The sequence below is a fragment of the Anticarsia gemmatalis genome, chromosome 7 (genome assembly GCF_050436995.1).
Source record: "Anticarsia gemmatalis isolate Benzon Research Colony breed Stoneville strain chromosome 7, ilAntGemm2 primary, whole genome shotgun sequence".
Lineage (NCBI taxonomy): Eukaryota > Metazoa > Arthropoda > Insecta > Lepidoptera > Erebidae > Anticarsia > Anticarsia gemmatalis.
This window is the reverse complement of record NC_134751.1, coordinates 3,206,194-3,221,912: the sequence shown is the minus strand read 5'-3', so window position 1 is coordinate 3,221,912 and position 15,719 is coordinate 3,206,194. Positions and strand designations below refer to the sequence as shown.

The window sequence follows — 15,719 nt, the reverse complement described above, 5'->3', positions numbered from 1 at the left end:
TTTAATAATAAAAAATCTGGAATCAATATTCTAATTCATTTCCAAGTTACTCTCATAGATATATAATTATTAATTTCTGCATTACAGCTTACACTGGAAGTCGATACCGTGACCAAATACAATGCGATGCGATTGGCAAGATGACCACCTTTCAATATAACCCACAATCAGATAAGTGTTTATTGTTTACCTTTTGTTTTATTATCGTAAACAATATATTAACCTTTTGGCATAAAAATAAAAACTCAATACCAACTTTATTTTTAACACGATTTTTTATTTATACAAATTGATACTCCTTTGTCATATTTATGTCGCAATAATTCAACAACCATCCGGCAAAAGGCGGTACCAACACTCAAAAAAGTAAAACCACTTCCCTTTAAAACTCAAAATAAATCAGATTTATCAATAAAAATCTCAATTTAATTACTCAATGATGCATAAATTAAAAATTGTTAACCAACGCTATTGTTCGACATAGGGTTACATTCAAGTTCATTTGGATCGCTTCAGATATACCCGCCGAGTTCGCGCCGGCCGTCATTGCGTGAAACATCATGGCGGAGCGCGCATGCGCATTTTTGTTCCTCGCGTTCGCTACCGCCGCTGCGCGGGAATGCATCGAATTAACACTACCCGACAAAAGTTTATTGACAGATTCGATATTAAACGGTACGATATTAAAGTTAGCCGCAAAAAATGAAAGTTACGAAGAAAGTGGACGTTATAACGTGGTGGAAATATGGGAGAAATTCCCTAAAATTGTGGTGCCGAGGAACGGAACGAGCGAGCAGTGCAGGAGAGACAGCCAGTCGTACCTGGACAGCCTAGACCGATTGGAATTATGGGCGCTCAAAAGTAAATATCTAGATTTAATTCATTATTATTTTTCATTGTTTATTTTACATTATTTTCTGCTAGGGATGGTTGCATCAACAGAATAACGATCGTCGATATATTTTTCACAAGTATTGACCTAATAAAAAAATTGCCTAAGAGGTAAAATAATGTTAGACTGAAAAATTATCCCATATCCGAAAAATATATCCTATTACTATATCCGGTCATTGTTTCCGTTTGTTGATGGTGTAGCTATTTTTCTACAGCGTTTGTGAATATGAAAAGTAATGATTGCTTAGTAAAGTTATCAATCATAATTTGCCAATCGTGAAAAGCGTTTATTGCAAACGTACATCGTATTACTACAGATTGTAAAAAAATATAATATTTGTTTTCATGAAGATCGTACGCACAATTTTTTAAAAAGTAAATATGATTTAAAATATTTTTAATTATACAAAAACAATAATAACTATGTAACTTACAAGAGAGACAAATAAATAACTATATCTAATCTCCAATAATTTCTACGAAAAGATAGTTTTCTTATGAGTACGTTTTTGGCATATTACTTGTACCTTTATTCTGAACATAAAAAGGTTATTAATTCAACGATTTGCAAATGACACCAATAAAATATATCGCGCTAAACTTTCATATTTGTTGTGTTTAAAAGTTGTCCAAATTATTTGAAGGACAATATACGAAAGTAGATTACTGTATCAAAATCTTTCGCAATTGCTTATTTTATCGTCTGATGACCTTTTAGTAAAGCTCGCTAATAAAATAAATACTTAGATTGTTTTTCACATAAAGAATAATACAGACAATTTATATAACGATAAAATTACAAGCAGGAGAATAGTAAAACAATAATAAATACTAAAATAAGATGAAAATTTTAAATAATAGTACTGAAATAATGATTTATTTGAATCAGTCCCTTCATGAGGTGCGGTGGTACCTTCAACGAAATAGATTTTGTTCTGAATCTTTCTCACAGATAGGTATATTTTTAAAACTTTTTCATCTTTATCAACTTTAAAGAAAAACTTCCGTACCTATTCCTTTTCATAAAAAAAACACAGTTCGTAAAACACGAAATCAAGATTTAGTCGCAAATTATAATATTTCAGAATATTACGATACACGGATTAAAATGACATGCTTTAGTAACACTAAATACGAAATATGTGTGGCAGACGAATGTCACGTTGATTCACGTTACGAAACATATTTACAAAACAGAAATTCGTAAAACACCGAACTTTTGAAAACGTAATTTTTTTAACTCAGAAAATTTTAATTATAATATTGCAACTTGGAAAATTATACTTATAATATAAATTTTTAATTTCTTTGGAACAATGTCGGTATTTTTAATTTTATTTTTATCTGTTTATTTTAACATTATGAGTAGTCGGCATTGACAACAATTTTATGTTGCTTTAAAAATCATTACATTTTCATAATAATAAAACTAATCACGTTTAACACGTTAATAATGCAAATTCACTAAAATAACCAGTTTCAATAAGATTTATACTTCTTTATACCTCGCAGCTATCCACGCTAATCGATCAGGATTTTAAATAATTAACAGTAATAAAAACCGATTAGTATCAAATTGAATTTATAACCTTCAAACTCAAAACTATTATTTATGATTTTTTGAAAATCAAAAACCGGCATGAAAAAATATCATTAATTGACTTCCTTGCTTCCGTAATAGTCAAAATTCATATTTATAAAATTATCAAATTAACTATGGTCTCACATTTCAAGTTCTGTTGACGTCATATTTCAAAACGACAATATCATATTGCTAGTAAACCTTTACATGAATCAACTACAAAATATTATAGAAAGTACAATTTTGTCAAATCGCATCATTTGCTTATTACAATTCATTTGTTAATACGCAACGATTCAATGTAATAACATAAAGTGCATTGAACCGTCCATGCTGACTATCATTATATTTTAAATGGCGATATTTTGCGTGCTGGCATAAATTATTATGATCATTATTCGCATCGAGCTAAATCAGTATTTAGGGAAAATGTTTGTTGAATGATATTGGAAAATTGCATTCCATTATAATTCGTAATGATAAGTTGATTTTGGCGAAATGTTAAATTAGTTTAATAGAAATTAGTTCATCTGAAATATCATTAGTTTAGATATCAATTCATTTATTTAATACCAGGATTAATGGTATATTTGTCGGCATGTAGACGAAATAAATACATTGCTTAGTGGTACCAACATTCATAAACATTCAAAGGTAGTAGGTACGTAGTTTGATTTTTCCCAATATATGGGTTGTTCTATCCAGAAGTTTATTCACCAACAAAACAATTCAAAATTTGAAATATACAGTCAGATTTTAAAAATTTACGCATATTTCCAATATTCAGTCAAGTTTTTTATCCGGGCACAAAGGTCATTGATACCTTAATCGAGTATATTCGATTTTGGAAAAAAAATGACTAAAACCATCAGAAAACTAGTTTTTATTAGGGTGTGTTAAACTAGAAAATAAATCATTACCATATATCAAGTCGATTTTTATAACAGTTACTATGTTAAAACTCGAAATCACAGTGTGATTTATCATTTCAATAACTGGTGCCTGTAGGTACCGTTAGGAAGACTTAAATTGATAGGATAAAGACCCGTTCTTAACCAATAATAATATGAAAATAGTTTCAAAGACGCTTTTTACAGACAAATTTCTATGTTTGCAAACGAGCCGAAAATCTTTTTAATATTGTTTTGATTTTGTAAAAAGTATTTTTGAAAATATAATTTTGTTCGTTTTCCAAATGTTGGATATAATTTATTGGCGTACAATATTTTATTTTTTATAGATCTGCGTTACATTTAGAAAATAAATTACGATAGGCATCTATTTTATTATAGCTGTGTATATCTACTAGATTTTGAGAACTGGTGTCTTCTAAATATCTAACACAGGCCTTTATTTTTCGAAATATCTCGATCTCGAACATTTATAGGCATTTAAACTTAAAAAACATAAACATACAGGTTGTATTGAATATATATTATAAAATTAAAATATCTTTGATATCTAAAATAGTTTCCCTCTATAGTTCATATACCTATTATGATTTTCATATGAAAAAGTTCTCAAGGATCTATCAATAAAACTCAAACTATAAAAAAGCACTTCTCTGTTTAAGAAATTATTTCGAAAATCTTGTGAGGTATAATTTTTGTATAACGACAGAGTGCAAAGTCCCATATGCTAAATTCATTGGGTATGCTTATTATTTAGTAATCCGATGTGATCTGGTATTACTCATACGCAACGTCTCAAGTAAATGTCGAAATTAGGTCAAAATATTATGCCGCATTTAAAAAACCGATTCATAAAATTGTAAGAATTCTGCTATGTTGCAGTTTTGTCCCATTTCCGCTACAAATATGCGTTTGTCTACTATTTTCTATGCAGTGGCGCGATTCTCTACAGACTAACAACACTATCGAACAGTGACTACAAGTAATATCGTGTATCGAGACTTTGACATTTTAAATGAACTGCAAAACATTTATGACTTTTAAACTCTCGCGTTGCATCTTTAATATATAATAGAATACGGGAATTAACGCGAACACGCGTTTTACCTTAAAATGCCTAAGTTTTCGGCGCAGGTTGCACTTGTCGTGGACGCAGGCTACATACATATACATTTTTTATACAAACCTCGATAGCTAGCCGGTTGTTGATAGTCGTGTTGGAGAATCTCGCTACAGCATTGATCATACTTAACTTTTTATTTAAATATGAAATCGACCTTATTACGAATTAATATAATTATAATGATTATCAGTAAAAATTGTAATTGGTGCAGATAATGAACCTGATTTATACAGATTTGGTTTTATATCCTGTATTAACGTCATAATAATTAAGTTATAATTCTAAATTAAGAAGACTTACTTAACTCTTCGAACGCATACCTTGGTCGCAGTCAAAATTACTGGTCAGAACTTCCCGCTGTTTGGGTGATTTGGAGGGAAACAGGAAAGACTACTGAGTAGCGCAGAACAAAACTAAGAACTTTGAACAGTTTTTGATATGTTCAAATTCTAAGTAATTTTTATACAGCTCACTAAATATTGGCCTATCTCCTACAATTCCTATGAGATCTGTGCTACATCAAAAAAACATATTTTTCTTTAATGACTACACTCAATACAATTCAACAATATTAATAAATTATTGTGTGAATAAGTGACTATAGCTGTTTTTCGAAATTTACATAAATCGTAATAAAGACAAGCCCACACGCTAATGACGTCAATGAAATCTTAAAAATCACCAAAATGCGTAGCTAATAAATTATACGAAAATCTTGTTTTACTCCAATTATTGATACATTATTTATCAAACCGGTTTCGTAATGAGATGCACCAATAAATTTATAATAAATTGAAACCCTAAAAGGACCGGTATTATTTTAATAATTACAAATCAATATATTTTTTGAACGTTTCTCGAAAGTCAAAGTCCATACGTGCTTAAATATTGAAGTAACTTTGGACCGCTCTTGTATGATGACGTCATGTGTAGCTTCGTGGGTTTGAGTGAGTGTCTTGCTGCTACCTAGAATATTGTGAATTTTAACTAATAGTTTTTTTATAACCCGAATACACGTTGTGTTAGTTAATTAAAATGTTTCTTAATTATCAGCCTGGCCTTTCTTCCAAATTATGGAGACGGCTTCCAGTCTTACCAGATGCAACTAAATACCAGTATTTTACATGGGACGACTGCTTATCGGACCTCCACAACCCAGTTACCTGGGTTGTAACACGATTCACCAGCTAATAATATTATTTGATAGTTACAATTTAGTTTACAACCTATGCTCCTACCCGCCATTTTTGCTAAAAATAGAAGCATATGTTTGATCTCAACTCTTCAACTATTTCAGTGTACAATTTCTTAAAAATCAGTTCAATATTACTGGGAAAATGTAACGGATAGACAGACTGACAGGTTCTCGCTCTTATAATATTAGTATGAATGATTAGTTCTACAATGTGAGGGTCGTCTTTCAAAAATATATCTAAGCACAGACCCGTGCCCAGACAATAATGGATTAAATATCAACCTAATAGTATATTTATGAATCATATTAAAAGTATCAATTAAATAGCTCATTACAGTAATGTCTTCAGTCATTTGAAGTACTCTCACGGCCCAGATCTAATAACAATGGATTTTGATAATGACTTAAAGAATGTCCAATATAAATTGAGCCTTAAGTAAAATGAAGCTGATCCCTCGTGTGAGACCACGTGGAGGAAACAATTTCAGGTGTTTTATTGATTTTTCCTTTTAAATAAATTTAAGGTAAAAACGTTTATAACATCTGCGTATTGTTAAAGTTCAAGTTCTTAATTTGTAAGATTGACGAGTTAATTCATTGTGAACTACACCATAAAATATAATTTTACAGCCGCCAAATTTTATACAACTTTATTAATGAGTTGCTTGTTATTTTTTTAATTGAATGTCTTAAAGAAAACGTTCTTGATCTTTCCTTCTATGTCCAAATAGAAACGTTTAAGTTATTGGACTCGCGAAGGTGTGAAAATATAGTATTATATTTCTTCTTTTGATCATATCACATAGGTTCGCACCTGCTTATCTTTGAAATTAACATGAATGGGAGATGGAGACTTCAAGAAAATGTAGTTACCTATTACTATAGTACTATTGAGTTGTAATAGAAAAAAGCAAGTTAACCTTATTATCCGACTATTATTTTTCCCCTGCTATCTTCTTTTTTTTCTTATTCTTTTATCGTTTTAAATAATTTATTCACGCCAACCACGAAACTAAACCATACCCTTATACATAATTATAGATAAGTAGGGTAAAATCATACAAAATATGAAACTGAAAATATCACAAAAATTTCATCAAACTGAAATCAAACCACAAACGATTACACAACAAGACCATCCTCAACCCTTCCACGTAGTATAGAGATTAGATCACATGTCATTGACACGCTACACTTAATCAGTAGTCAGATACCGCTCACACACGTACAACGCTTACTAACTGTCGTTTAAGGTAAAACTTAGAAGAAAACCGCCCAAAAATTAGAACATCCGTTAGTTTGAAATGTTTGAATGTTGGAGTAAAGATTTTGATCCTTGAATGACGTTCCTAAAATGCTGGAATAATTATTTTGATCTTTAGATGAATCTGCCCAAGTAGAAATAATATTTTGTAGAATTAAATATAGAAGTCACGGGTGTTGTGCTCTGTAAGTATTGGCCAGGTTCCGTAGTTAAGTCAAGTGCGAGTTGGGGAATATAATATGTTCCAAAAACGATTGAGGCCCTTTATCTTACTTAGCAACTTAACGAAAATGTCAACGCAATTTTTAGATTTAGTTTCTTTTGTCCAAAGAAACGTGAATACAAATTGGGGATTTACTAAATTGTAGACATTATCTAAAAAAATATATATCTCATATTTATTGTACTAATAGGTTGCATAATTAGACATAAATCAACGTTTATAGCACATTAACTTAGTATATGAACCCGATACCATAACATCACGTAACAATGATATACCTACACGAGCGTAACTATATACTTCGTTATAATCATTTATCCAAGAAGGTCAAGTTCAAGTCTACCTACAGATATCAATCTTCATTATACCATGGAAAGCATGCTAATCCTCTATTTAAAAGCTTTACAACTAGTGCCTTTTAAGTATAGTATTTAAAGTTTAAGTCACCATTTTCAAATTTGCTTTTGCGTCCCGCGTTTTGAGGACACCGTTTAAAGTTTTTAGTAAGAATATGTTGAAAAGCAGTACAGGCTACAACAGTTTTCCTTGAAGATTTTTTAGTAGTACAACTAGAAGAACAAGAAATATCATAATTTTCTTGGTTTAATCGTAATTCGATTAATTACCCCTATTGCCTTACGTAGGACTAACTTTGTTAATGGTAATACGTAGGTGTATTATAATTCTGCCTTAAGATTCAGGTAAAAAAAAGCGTAATATTATGTTTATACAACATTTTAGTAGAGGAACAAGAGTTTCTAAAAACACACGTTTTATTAAGAAAGTACCATACAGTTCGAATACATTGAAGCACTATTACATAATACTAAATATTGCTGTTAAATCAATTTAGTCTTCTGCGGGAAGCAACCCGATACTTTGTTGATATGTCAGAGTTTCGTAACTTTGTCTATTAAACTTATAATCTATACTATACTAATATTATAAAGCTGAAGAGTTTGTTTGTTTCTTTGTTTGTTTGAACGCGCTAATCTCAGGAACTACTGGTCCTATTTGAAAAATTCTTTCAGTTTCAGATAGTGCATTTATCGAGGAAGGCTATAGGCCATCTATATACCATACCATATATATACCATCACGCTACGACCAATAGGAGCAGAGTAGCAATAAAAAATGTTACAAAAACGGGGAAAATTTTGACCCATTCTCTCTTATGTGACGCAAACGAAGTTGCGCGGGTCAGCTAGTCTAGTATATTCGGCTTATTTAGAGTTTCATATTTCTGATATTTTGTTGCTATGATGCCCATGATGATGTTAAAAAATCTTACACAAATTACTTTATTAGTCCTTTATGTCAAAGATTTATTCTTTGACATAAAGAATGACTGAAGAATCACTGGTTACGACGTAAATAAGGAAAATTATAAAATTTGTATAAAACTAATAAAAACATAACCCTTACTTAATCATGTAAAACGTATTTCAAGAATTATCGATCTCATTAACAAATTATTAAGTTGAGGTGTTAACTTTAACTCTAAAACTTCGAAAATCAAACTCACTATCCGTGACTAGTATTCTTCAGTTTATTATAATAAATTTATATAAAGTGCAAATCTACTAATAAAACAATAAAAATAGTTTATTGTCAGTAAATACTTATCTATTTAAATAACTAAAGTTTATATTAACATATGAAGTAACATCTGTGATATCATTTATTTAATTAAAACAGTCACGATGTACATCATAAGACATCAACAAGGAAACAGAAATAATGTAGGTTCAGTTTGTTATGATAAATTACTAAGAAGTCCTTAGTCATGACTGTAGTACTAGCCATTTTTCTATAAACTATTGTTATTTTACATAGCAAGCTAAAATAGAAATACGTTTCAATAATAACTTCAGGAAATAATAAGCAGTGGTGAAAAATTGCTTAATGGAAATTTCTTTCTATAAATGTGGTTGAAAGATAAGAAAATACAGTCTTTTTCACTGTCTATAATGAAAATATTTTTTCATTCCAAACAAGTATATATGTATATTACGCTATTGATCTATTTTAGTACTTTATCGTCCAAACCCACTGCGTAAATCCATTGATATATTTCTTTACTGTAGTACTGTACTTTACAGGCTCATAGAATTTATGTGCGAAAAGATCCGAGATATAACAATACACTATACAATAAAACTAAGACATAAACCTAAAACAAAATCCATGGCTGCAAAAACCCAAGGAAATAAAAGTCCCGAGCAGTCCATCCGTCTACGATTCAAACTTTTTGTTCTGCATGCACATTCGAGTCACGCCAATGTCATCCTTGAACGCTTGGACATTGGTATTCACCGCCTATAGTCATTTCACCAGTGACATTTGACATGCAAGGTTCAACGGACGAGATTGGCGTTCGAAAAACCCATTCGGTCTAAAACGTCACATGGAAATGCCCTGCGGCATTTTAGGGGTGAGAGTGTGAGATGAAAGTTAAATTTTTGGTTCTTTCTTTTTGAGTAGCTATAGAGAAGTTATCCTTTTTCATCCTTTTCATCATCACACTGTTAATAACACGATGAAGACCTTTAGGATTTTGATTAAAAATACACTAAACTTAAACTCTCTTTGCACAAGTACATCCTCACGTTCTTGGATTACAACTCGAACATCTCTCCCAGGAATCCTTCGTTATAAATTGCTATTAAAATAATAAATAAATTCAACCCATTACTGTACCACTGCAGGATAAGGGTCTCTTTCCGTAATGCCTTGAGTCCACCACGCTGAGTACGGGTTGGGCATTAAAATAATTATCTTCCCCATATAACAATAAAACAAATACTTTCATATTCTAACTACTTATAAGCGTAAAAACAACACAGTCGGTTATCCAATTGATGTCGTGATCTTGACATGATAATAAAGTCTGTCGAACACGTGGTAACGATTTACATAGTTCTGCCAACTGGCGCGGTCGTGACTCGCGCCTGCCTTCTATGTAAAGGACACTAGTTATTTGGACAACACATGTTGTATGGAGAAAGATCTATAATATTATTCGGCAACATTACCAACATGTCTATTGATTGCCAGAAAAAGGCTCGTTTAGTGATGGAATAAAAATATTTTGGCTAAACAATTATACTTGTCCCATAAACTAGGTTTATTGGAAACAACACATCTGTTTAAGAACTCTTAAGTTATCAAAAATATAATCTTATGGCGTTACTCATTTTTAGATTTTTTATCTAATTAAGTGTCATGCTGTCCCTTTTAATTTAACGTGTTTTAAAGCGATAAGTGCTAATAAAGAGCATAACTTAAAATGAGTAATTTTTGAGTACTTGCTTAAAATATTTCATAGGAAATTTTTGGGTTAATCTACACTCGGTGTGACGCATGTTCGTTGCCTCAGCTAGCCTTCTACAGGTCAATGAAATTTGGACCCTTAATTAATCATTTATTTAAATCAAAATCGAGAAATTGAAATAAGATTATTGACACCAGTTTTCGTCATAAAATATTTACATTAATTTATGAAATGCATATTCAAAATGGTAGCTAATATAAATCATAATAGTTATAATGTAGACTGCAATAAAAAATGTAGTAATGTTGCGTTATCGCATATTAATATAATTTGAAATCTGTATCATGAATGACCAATCAATGTCAAATAAGAGGTATGTACCCTTGTATCTTGGGTGATAGATGTAGATTTTTATATTAATTTCCAATAATTAGGAGAAAAAACTATAGATCTTTCGGACGGAATCTAAACCGAAAATAAATATAAAAATGTCTAGTTTTTATCGTCAAATATAATACCTTCGAGTACTTATTCTGAATATAATTGACGATTAGTAAGTTCACTTAGCACTGCCGTCAACAGTACATAACTGTGTTTTATAAAAACTTTGATGAAAGTAACAGTTTCATAAGAATAATCGTAATCCAAATTTAATGAAAATTTATAGCTTGTTTAATCACGTAGACAGCAAAAATATAATTACTAATAGCAACTGCTTAGTCAGTGTAGTCACCTATTAACTTGTTTATTATTTCTATAATATTACAAATATCTTAATTTATTCTTACACAAAATTAAATGTTAGGCCACGTGTCAAATATGGAATGAATATTGATCATGCGTCTGGTCTTCGCAGACAATGTTGCAAAAATGCTCAAAAATAGACAAATTCGTTTATTGAATTACATAATTACATACTTCATACGTTACAGAAATATTTAGGAAATTATGCGACATAAACAAACGAAATCGTGAAACAAAAACCTTTACTAGGAAGAAAATACTGGCTGGCAAAAGTTAGGAAGAAGTCTTAAGAAAAAAAAACAACTTTGGCAATGCATTCGGAAATCGAATGGACATATAATTAATTATTAATTCTTACTACCTAATAAAATGTAAGGCTCATATTTTGAAATACAGGAAGTTTATACTTATCAAAAATATGCAGTTAAACAGTTCCTTATTTGTGTCAGGAACCCCAAAAACTGAATCTATTAAAAAGCCGCCCAAACCAGTTCTTTCAGTTACATCTTGCGACATTAGAAGGTGAACCGCTTCTCGGCCTTTAGGCTATGCGAAATGAGTGCGTATTTAAATAGTTCTCTTTGGATCGTGAGGTTTGCATCTGAATTAGCACGCAAATTTATAATGTTAGGTCATAGGCTTGTTTGTATTGAGATGCACTCAATGGCCTCTATAAGGCCAATGATAATGATGCGAACGTAAATAAATATTGACGCAAAAAAAAAATTAAGTGAAAATTTTATTATTAATAATCAGCTTTTTTATATTCAACTTTTGCGTTTATATTCAACTTGGACTGTAATAAATAAATACAAAAGTATCATAGTATTAAAGTCGTAACAGACTCTTGCAGCAGACTATGTCCTGTATGGGTATTTATTGTGTATCTTAGTGGACAAGAAGTGAACGTCAGTTTGATATCCACTGTATAGTAGATTGCTGGTTTGCCGGAAATTATCATAGGAAAAATCGATGTACAGTACAGTGACTATGAAATAGATTTCAACTGAGATACACAATAGTATATCTATGTTTAGATTTGCAAATGTCGCAGACTTCGGCAATCCTTGTCTAGTCGTTTTGAAATCTGTCTAGGTGGCCAACGATATCGTGTTTTAAAATCAATTAAAAATGCTAATGCTGTTATTAATAATTAAGTCACAAAACAAAGACATTATTGGTTTTAATTTTGACGCAATTAATAACTACAATGGCAATGTATTGACAAAAGTTGACGTTAATTTTTCACACTCGTTACAATCGATTATCGAGAGTTTCATATTAAAAATGTACTTCAAAATTAATCCCGTAAAAAACAGCTTTTCATACAATATTCGTCGATAATTAGATGATTGTCTATTATAGCAATAAGATACTACCTTTCTTAACAGTATTTTTCTTAAGATTTATTTTTATAAACAAATTGCAATAAAAATCATCTTACTAAAGCTTGTTTAACTAATAATTAAAATCAAGAGACAAACGCAATCAATTGTAGCAATCAAATAGTGACATTGAAAGATTCAAATCTGAAGATAATACTAATTTATATGTCCTGTCAAATATATACGTAGATTACCTTTATTATTTAAACTAGCTGACCCGCGCAACTTCGCTTGCGTCACATAAGAAAGAATGAAAAAAAAATCCCCGTTTTTCGTTGCTACTCCGCTCCCAATGGCCGTAGCGTGATGTTATATAGCCTAAAGCCTTCCTCGATAAATGGTCTATCTAACACTGAAAGATTTTTTCAAATCGGACCAGTAGTTCCTGAGATTAACGCGTTCAAACAAACAAACAATCAAACAAACAAACAAACTCTTCAGCTTTATAATATTAATATAGATTAATAGACAATTTTTAAAGACTAAATTCAATTTAAAACCAAAATAGTTTTAAGAATGTATCATTACATATGTATTTTAATAAATCATTAGAAATAAATGCATGTGTAATATACATACACATTGTGTATGTATATTTATCAGATGTGATGTATGTTATGCCATTGTTATTGTTATAACATAAACCTGCTTAGAATATATTAAATATAATAATAAGTCCTTATTTAAATGGCAGTTATTACATGTTCAAAGGGTAGGGCCGCTTTTCGCAATCTTCCCTGTAATTCGTTTAAAAAAAATCTATTGAGGTGCATGAAGCAAAACAAACTCATAGGCATTGTAGCAATGAAGTTCTTTGGACTCTGCTTGTCTCCATAAAATGCGTGATTTTAGGTATTTATATGAAAGTTATACTAAACAGGGTCAATGACGCCTTCTATTGGTAAACAAACTCTGGAATTAAACTGAGGGCCTAAGGGAGGCCTAACGGGTCCCCTCCCTGGTTTGAGGAGAGACCCGTGTTCGGCTATGGGACATTCGCGGGTGAAAAACAAGGTAAACGAAGTAAGAATTGATTTCGTAGTTTCGGATATAACAGCCTTCAAATAAACAAACAAAGATTACTCCTTCATAACAACAACAATAAAATATAACGCGTTATGTTAATTAACAGGAAAACGGTTTTCCAAAATTGTAACGATATTCTACGTTTTAAAAACCATCTGCTTAGTCATGTCTTGATTCAATCAATTACTTTGTTCGAGAGATAAATTAAACATTTATTTGATAGATTTATTCATTTGTATGAGTCAGTATTGTTTATCTGTTTATACACCTGAGTGAGCTTAGATAATAATATGATCTAACTTGTATTTTACTAGCTTTTGCTCGCGACTTCGTTCGCGTGGTATGTGACTTGAGACAGAATTTTAATACAAACTATCATCCCCTATTTTATCCTTAGAAATAGAATTGAACAAAACCCTTTTTCAGCGGATGCCTACGTCATAATATCTACCTGCTTGCCAAATTTAAGCCTGATTCGTCCAGTGGTTTGGGCTGAGCATTGATAGATCCCTACGTCAGTCAGTTACCTTTCAGTTATATATATATTTATATTTAGATTTAACGGTTAAAGTGCAATTCAGACAAAAAGTGAGTGCGTTTCAGGCGCGTGGCGGGACGTTAATGCCGTATTAACGTCCCGTCAGGGTCTAATTACTTGAATTCATATGGAAGATTATGATACCACACTTAATGTGCGCAGCGTAGCGTGTGCGGGGCAAGCGCGGGTTAGACGCAGATTTCAGTGTGAATAGCACTTAAACGTTTTGTTGTATCGACTTGGCAACTAGGTGTCAGAAAAAGAAAAATGTGAAGAAGCACCTGGCAGATGTTGACTTATTAATAAAGATTATAAACGTTTATAAATTATAGGTATGGTTTTTTATTTAGGCTCCAAAGGTTGAAGATGTGATTGGGCTTTGATTTTTTATTACACATCGAAACAGGCCCATATTAAATGGTCTATCACAGCCATAAGCAATATGAGCACTTCTCACTTGCCGTCAAATATCGGGTAATTAGCCAAAACTAGATAACTACTGTTTAGAGTGTTTAGATAATCTTGTCAAAATTTGGATATACCCTAATAGCTAAATACCAAAAGTGGAGCTGATATGATAAAGAGGCAGAGAATTAATGTGGTAGAATAGCTCCACAAAGGTTAACATACGAGTAAGTAAAAATAATGCCAAAAGTCCATGGACGTCCCGGGTCAGGAACACTCTCGAACACGAGATGTCGTAGTCTGCAGATGTATACCATACTTTAATTGGCAGAAGCCTTAATTTCTAATTAGCAATGAATAAGCAATTCTACATCTTGTTCCAGTGTTCGACGCTACAGCCAAGCCTCCAGCCGGCATTCTCAGCGGCAATGGAAACCAATACGGTGATTTCGACGAATGCCTCAGCATAGATGGCGCGGTCAGAGGGAAGTACTGCCTGGCGTCACTGCAGATGAGCTTCAATGGAGACGACAATATGGATGAAATCGACACTCTGGTACACAGCGGACATTATATTAGGAGTAATATCACTGATGTAAGTAACCTTATAGATTTTTTTTTGTTTTAAGAATATTCTATATTGCATAATTTTGGAAACTCCTTGATAGTACATAAACCCTTTTTCTCCACAATTATGTGGACATTCAAAATCATATTATTTTAGAATTTCTCGATGCAGCTAGTTTTGCAATACCTAACTTTTCTAAGGCATTTTAATGCAAAAAAAAGAAATATAAGCTACAGCACACGCTTACAATATCTTGGGTGTTCGTCACAATCATAATCCACGTATCAATAACACGCCAGGTGTTTTTGTATCACTATCCTTAAACCAAAGTTTAATCAAGTTCCTTAACCCATGCTTACACAACATCACATAATACACCAATACATTTTTATGTCAATTATAATAGGGCCCTTTATAATAATGTTCACTGAACAGGTTTATATAACCTTCGCATTTAGTAAACTCGGGTGTTTTGCAAAACTATAGGAAAAACTCAAAAATAATTGAACAGAAAAGCCCATTAACATAATCTTTACGTAAATAATTGAAAAATAAATTAGGCACGCCATAAGACGCTTAAAAACTTT

General features: G+C 31.5%; 1 protein-coding gene across 1 annotated transcript in view; it reads left to right on the top strand.

Moving 5' to 3' along the window:
• The first annotated feature begins 528 nt into the window (after positions 1 to 528).
• Positions 529 to 15,719, top strand: part of drd (drop dead) — a 52,598-nt gene continuing 37,407 nt past the window's right edge. The window contains exons 1-2 of the mRNA XM_076116522.1: positions 529 to 861; positions 14,948 to 15,159. Coding sequence (XP_075972637.1) covers positions 561 to 861; positions 14,948 to 15,159 — 513 coding nt within the window. The 5' untranslated portion in view covers positions 529 to 560. The remainder of the gene's footprint in view (positions 862 to 14,947; positions 15,160 to 15,719) is intronic.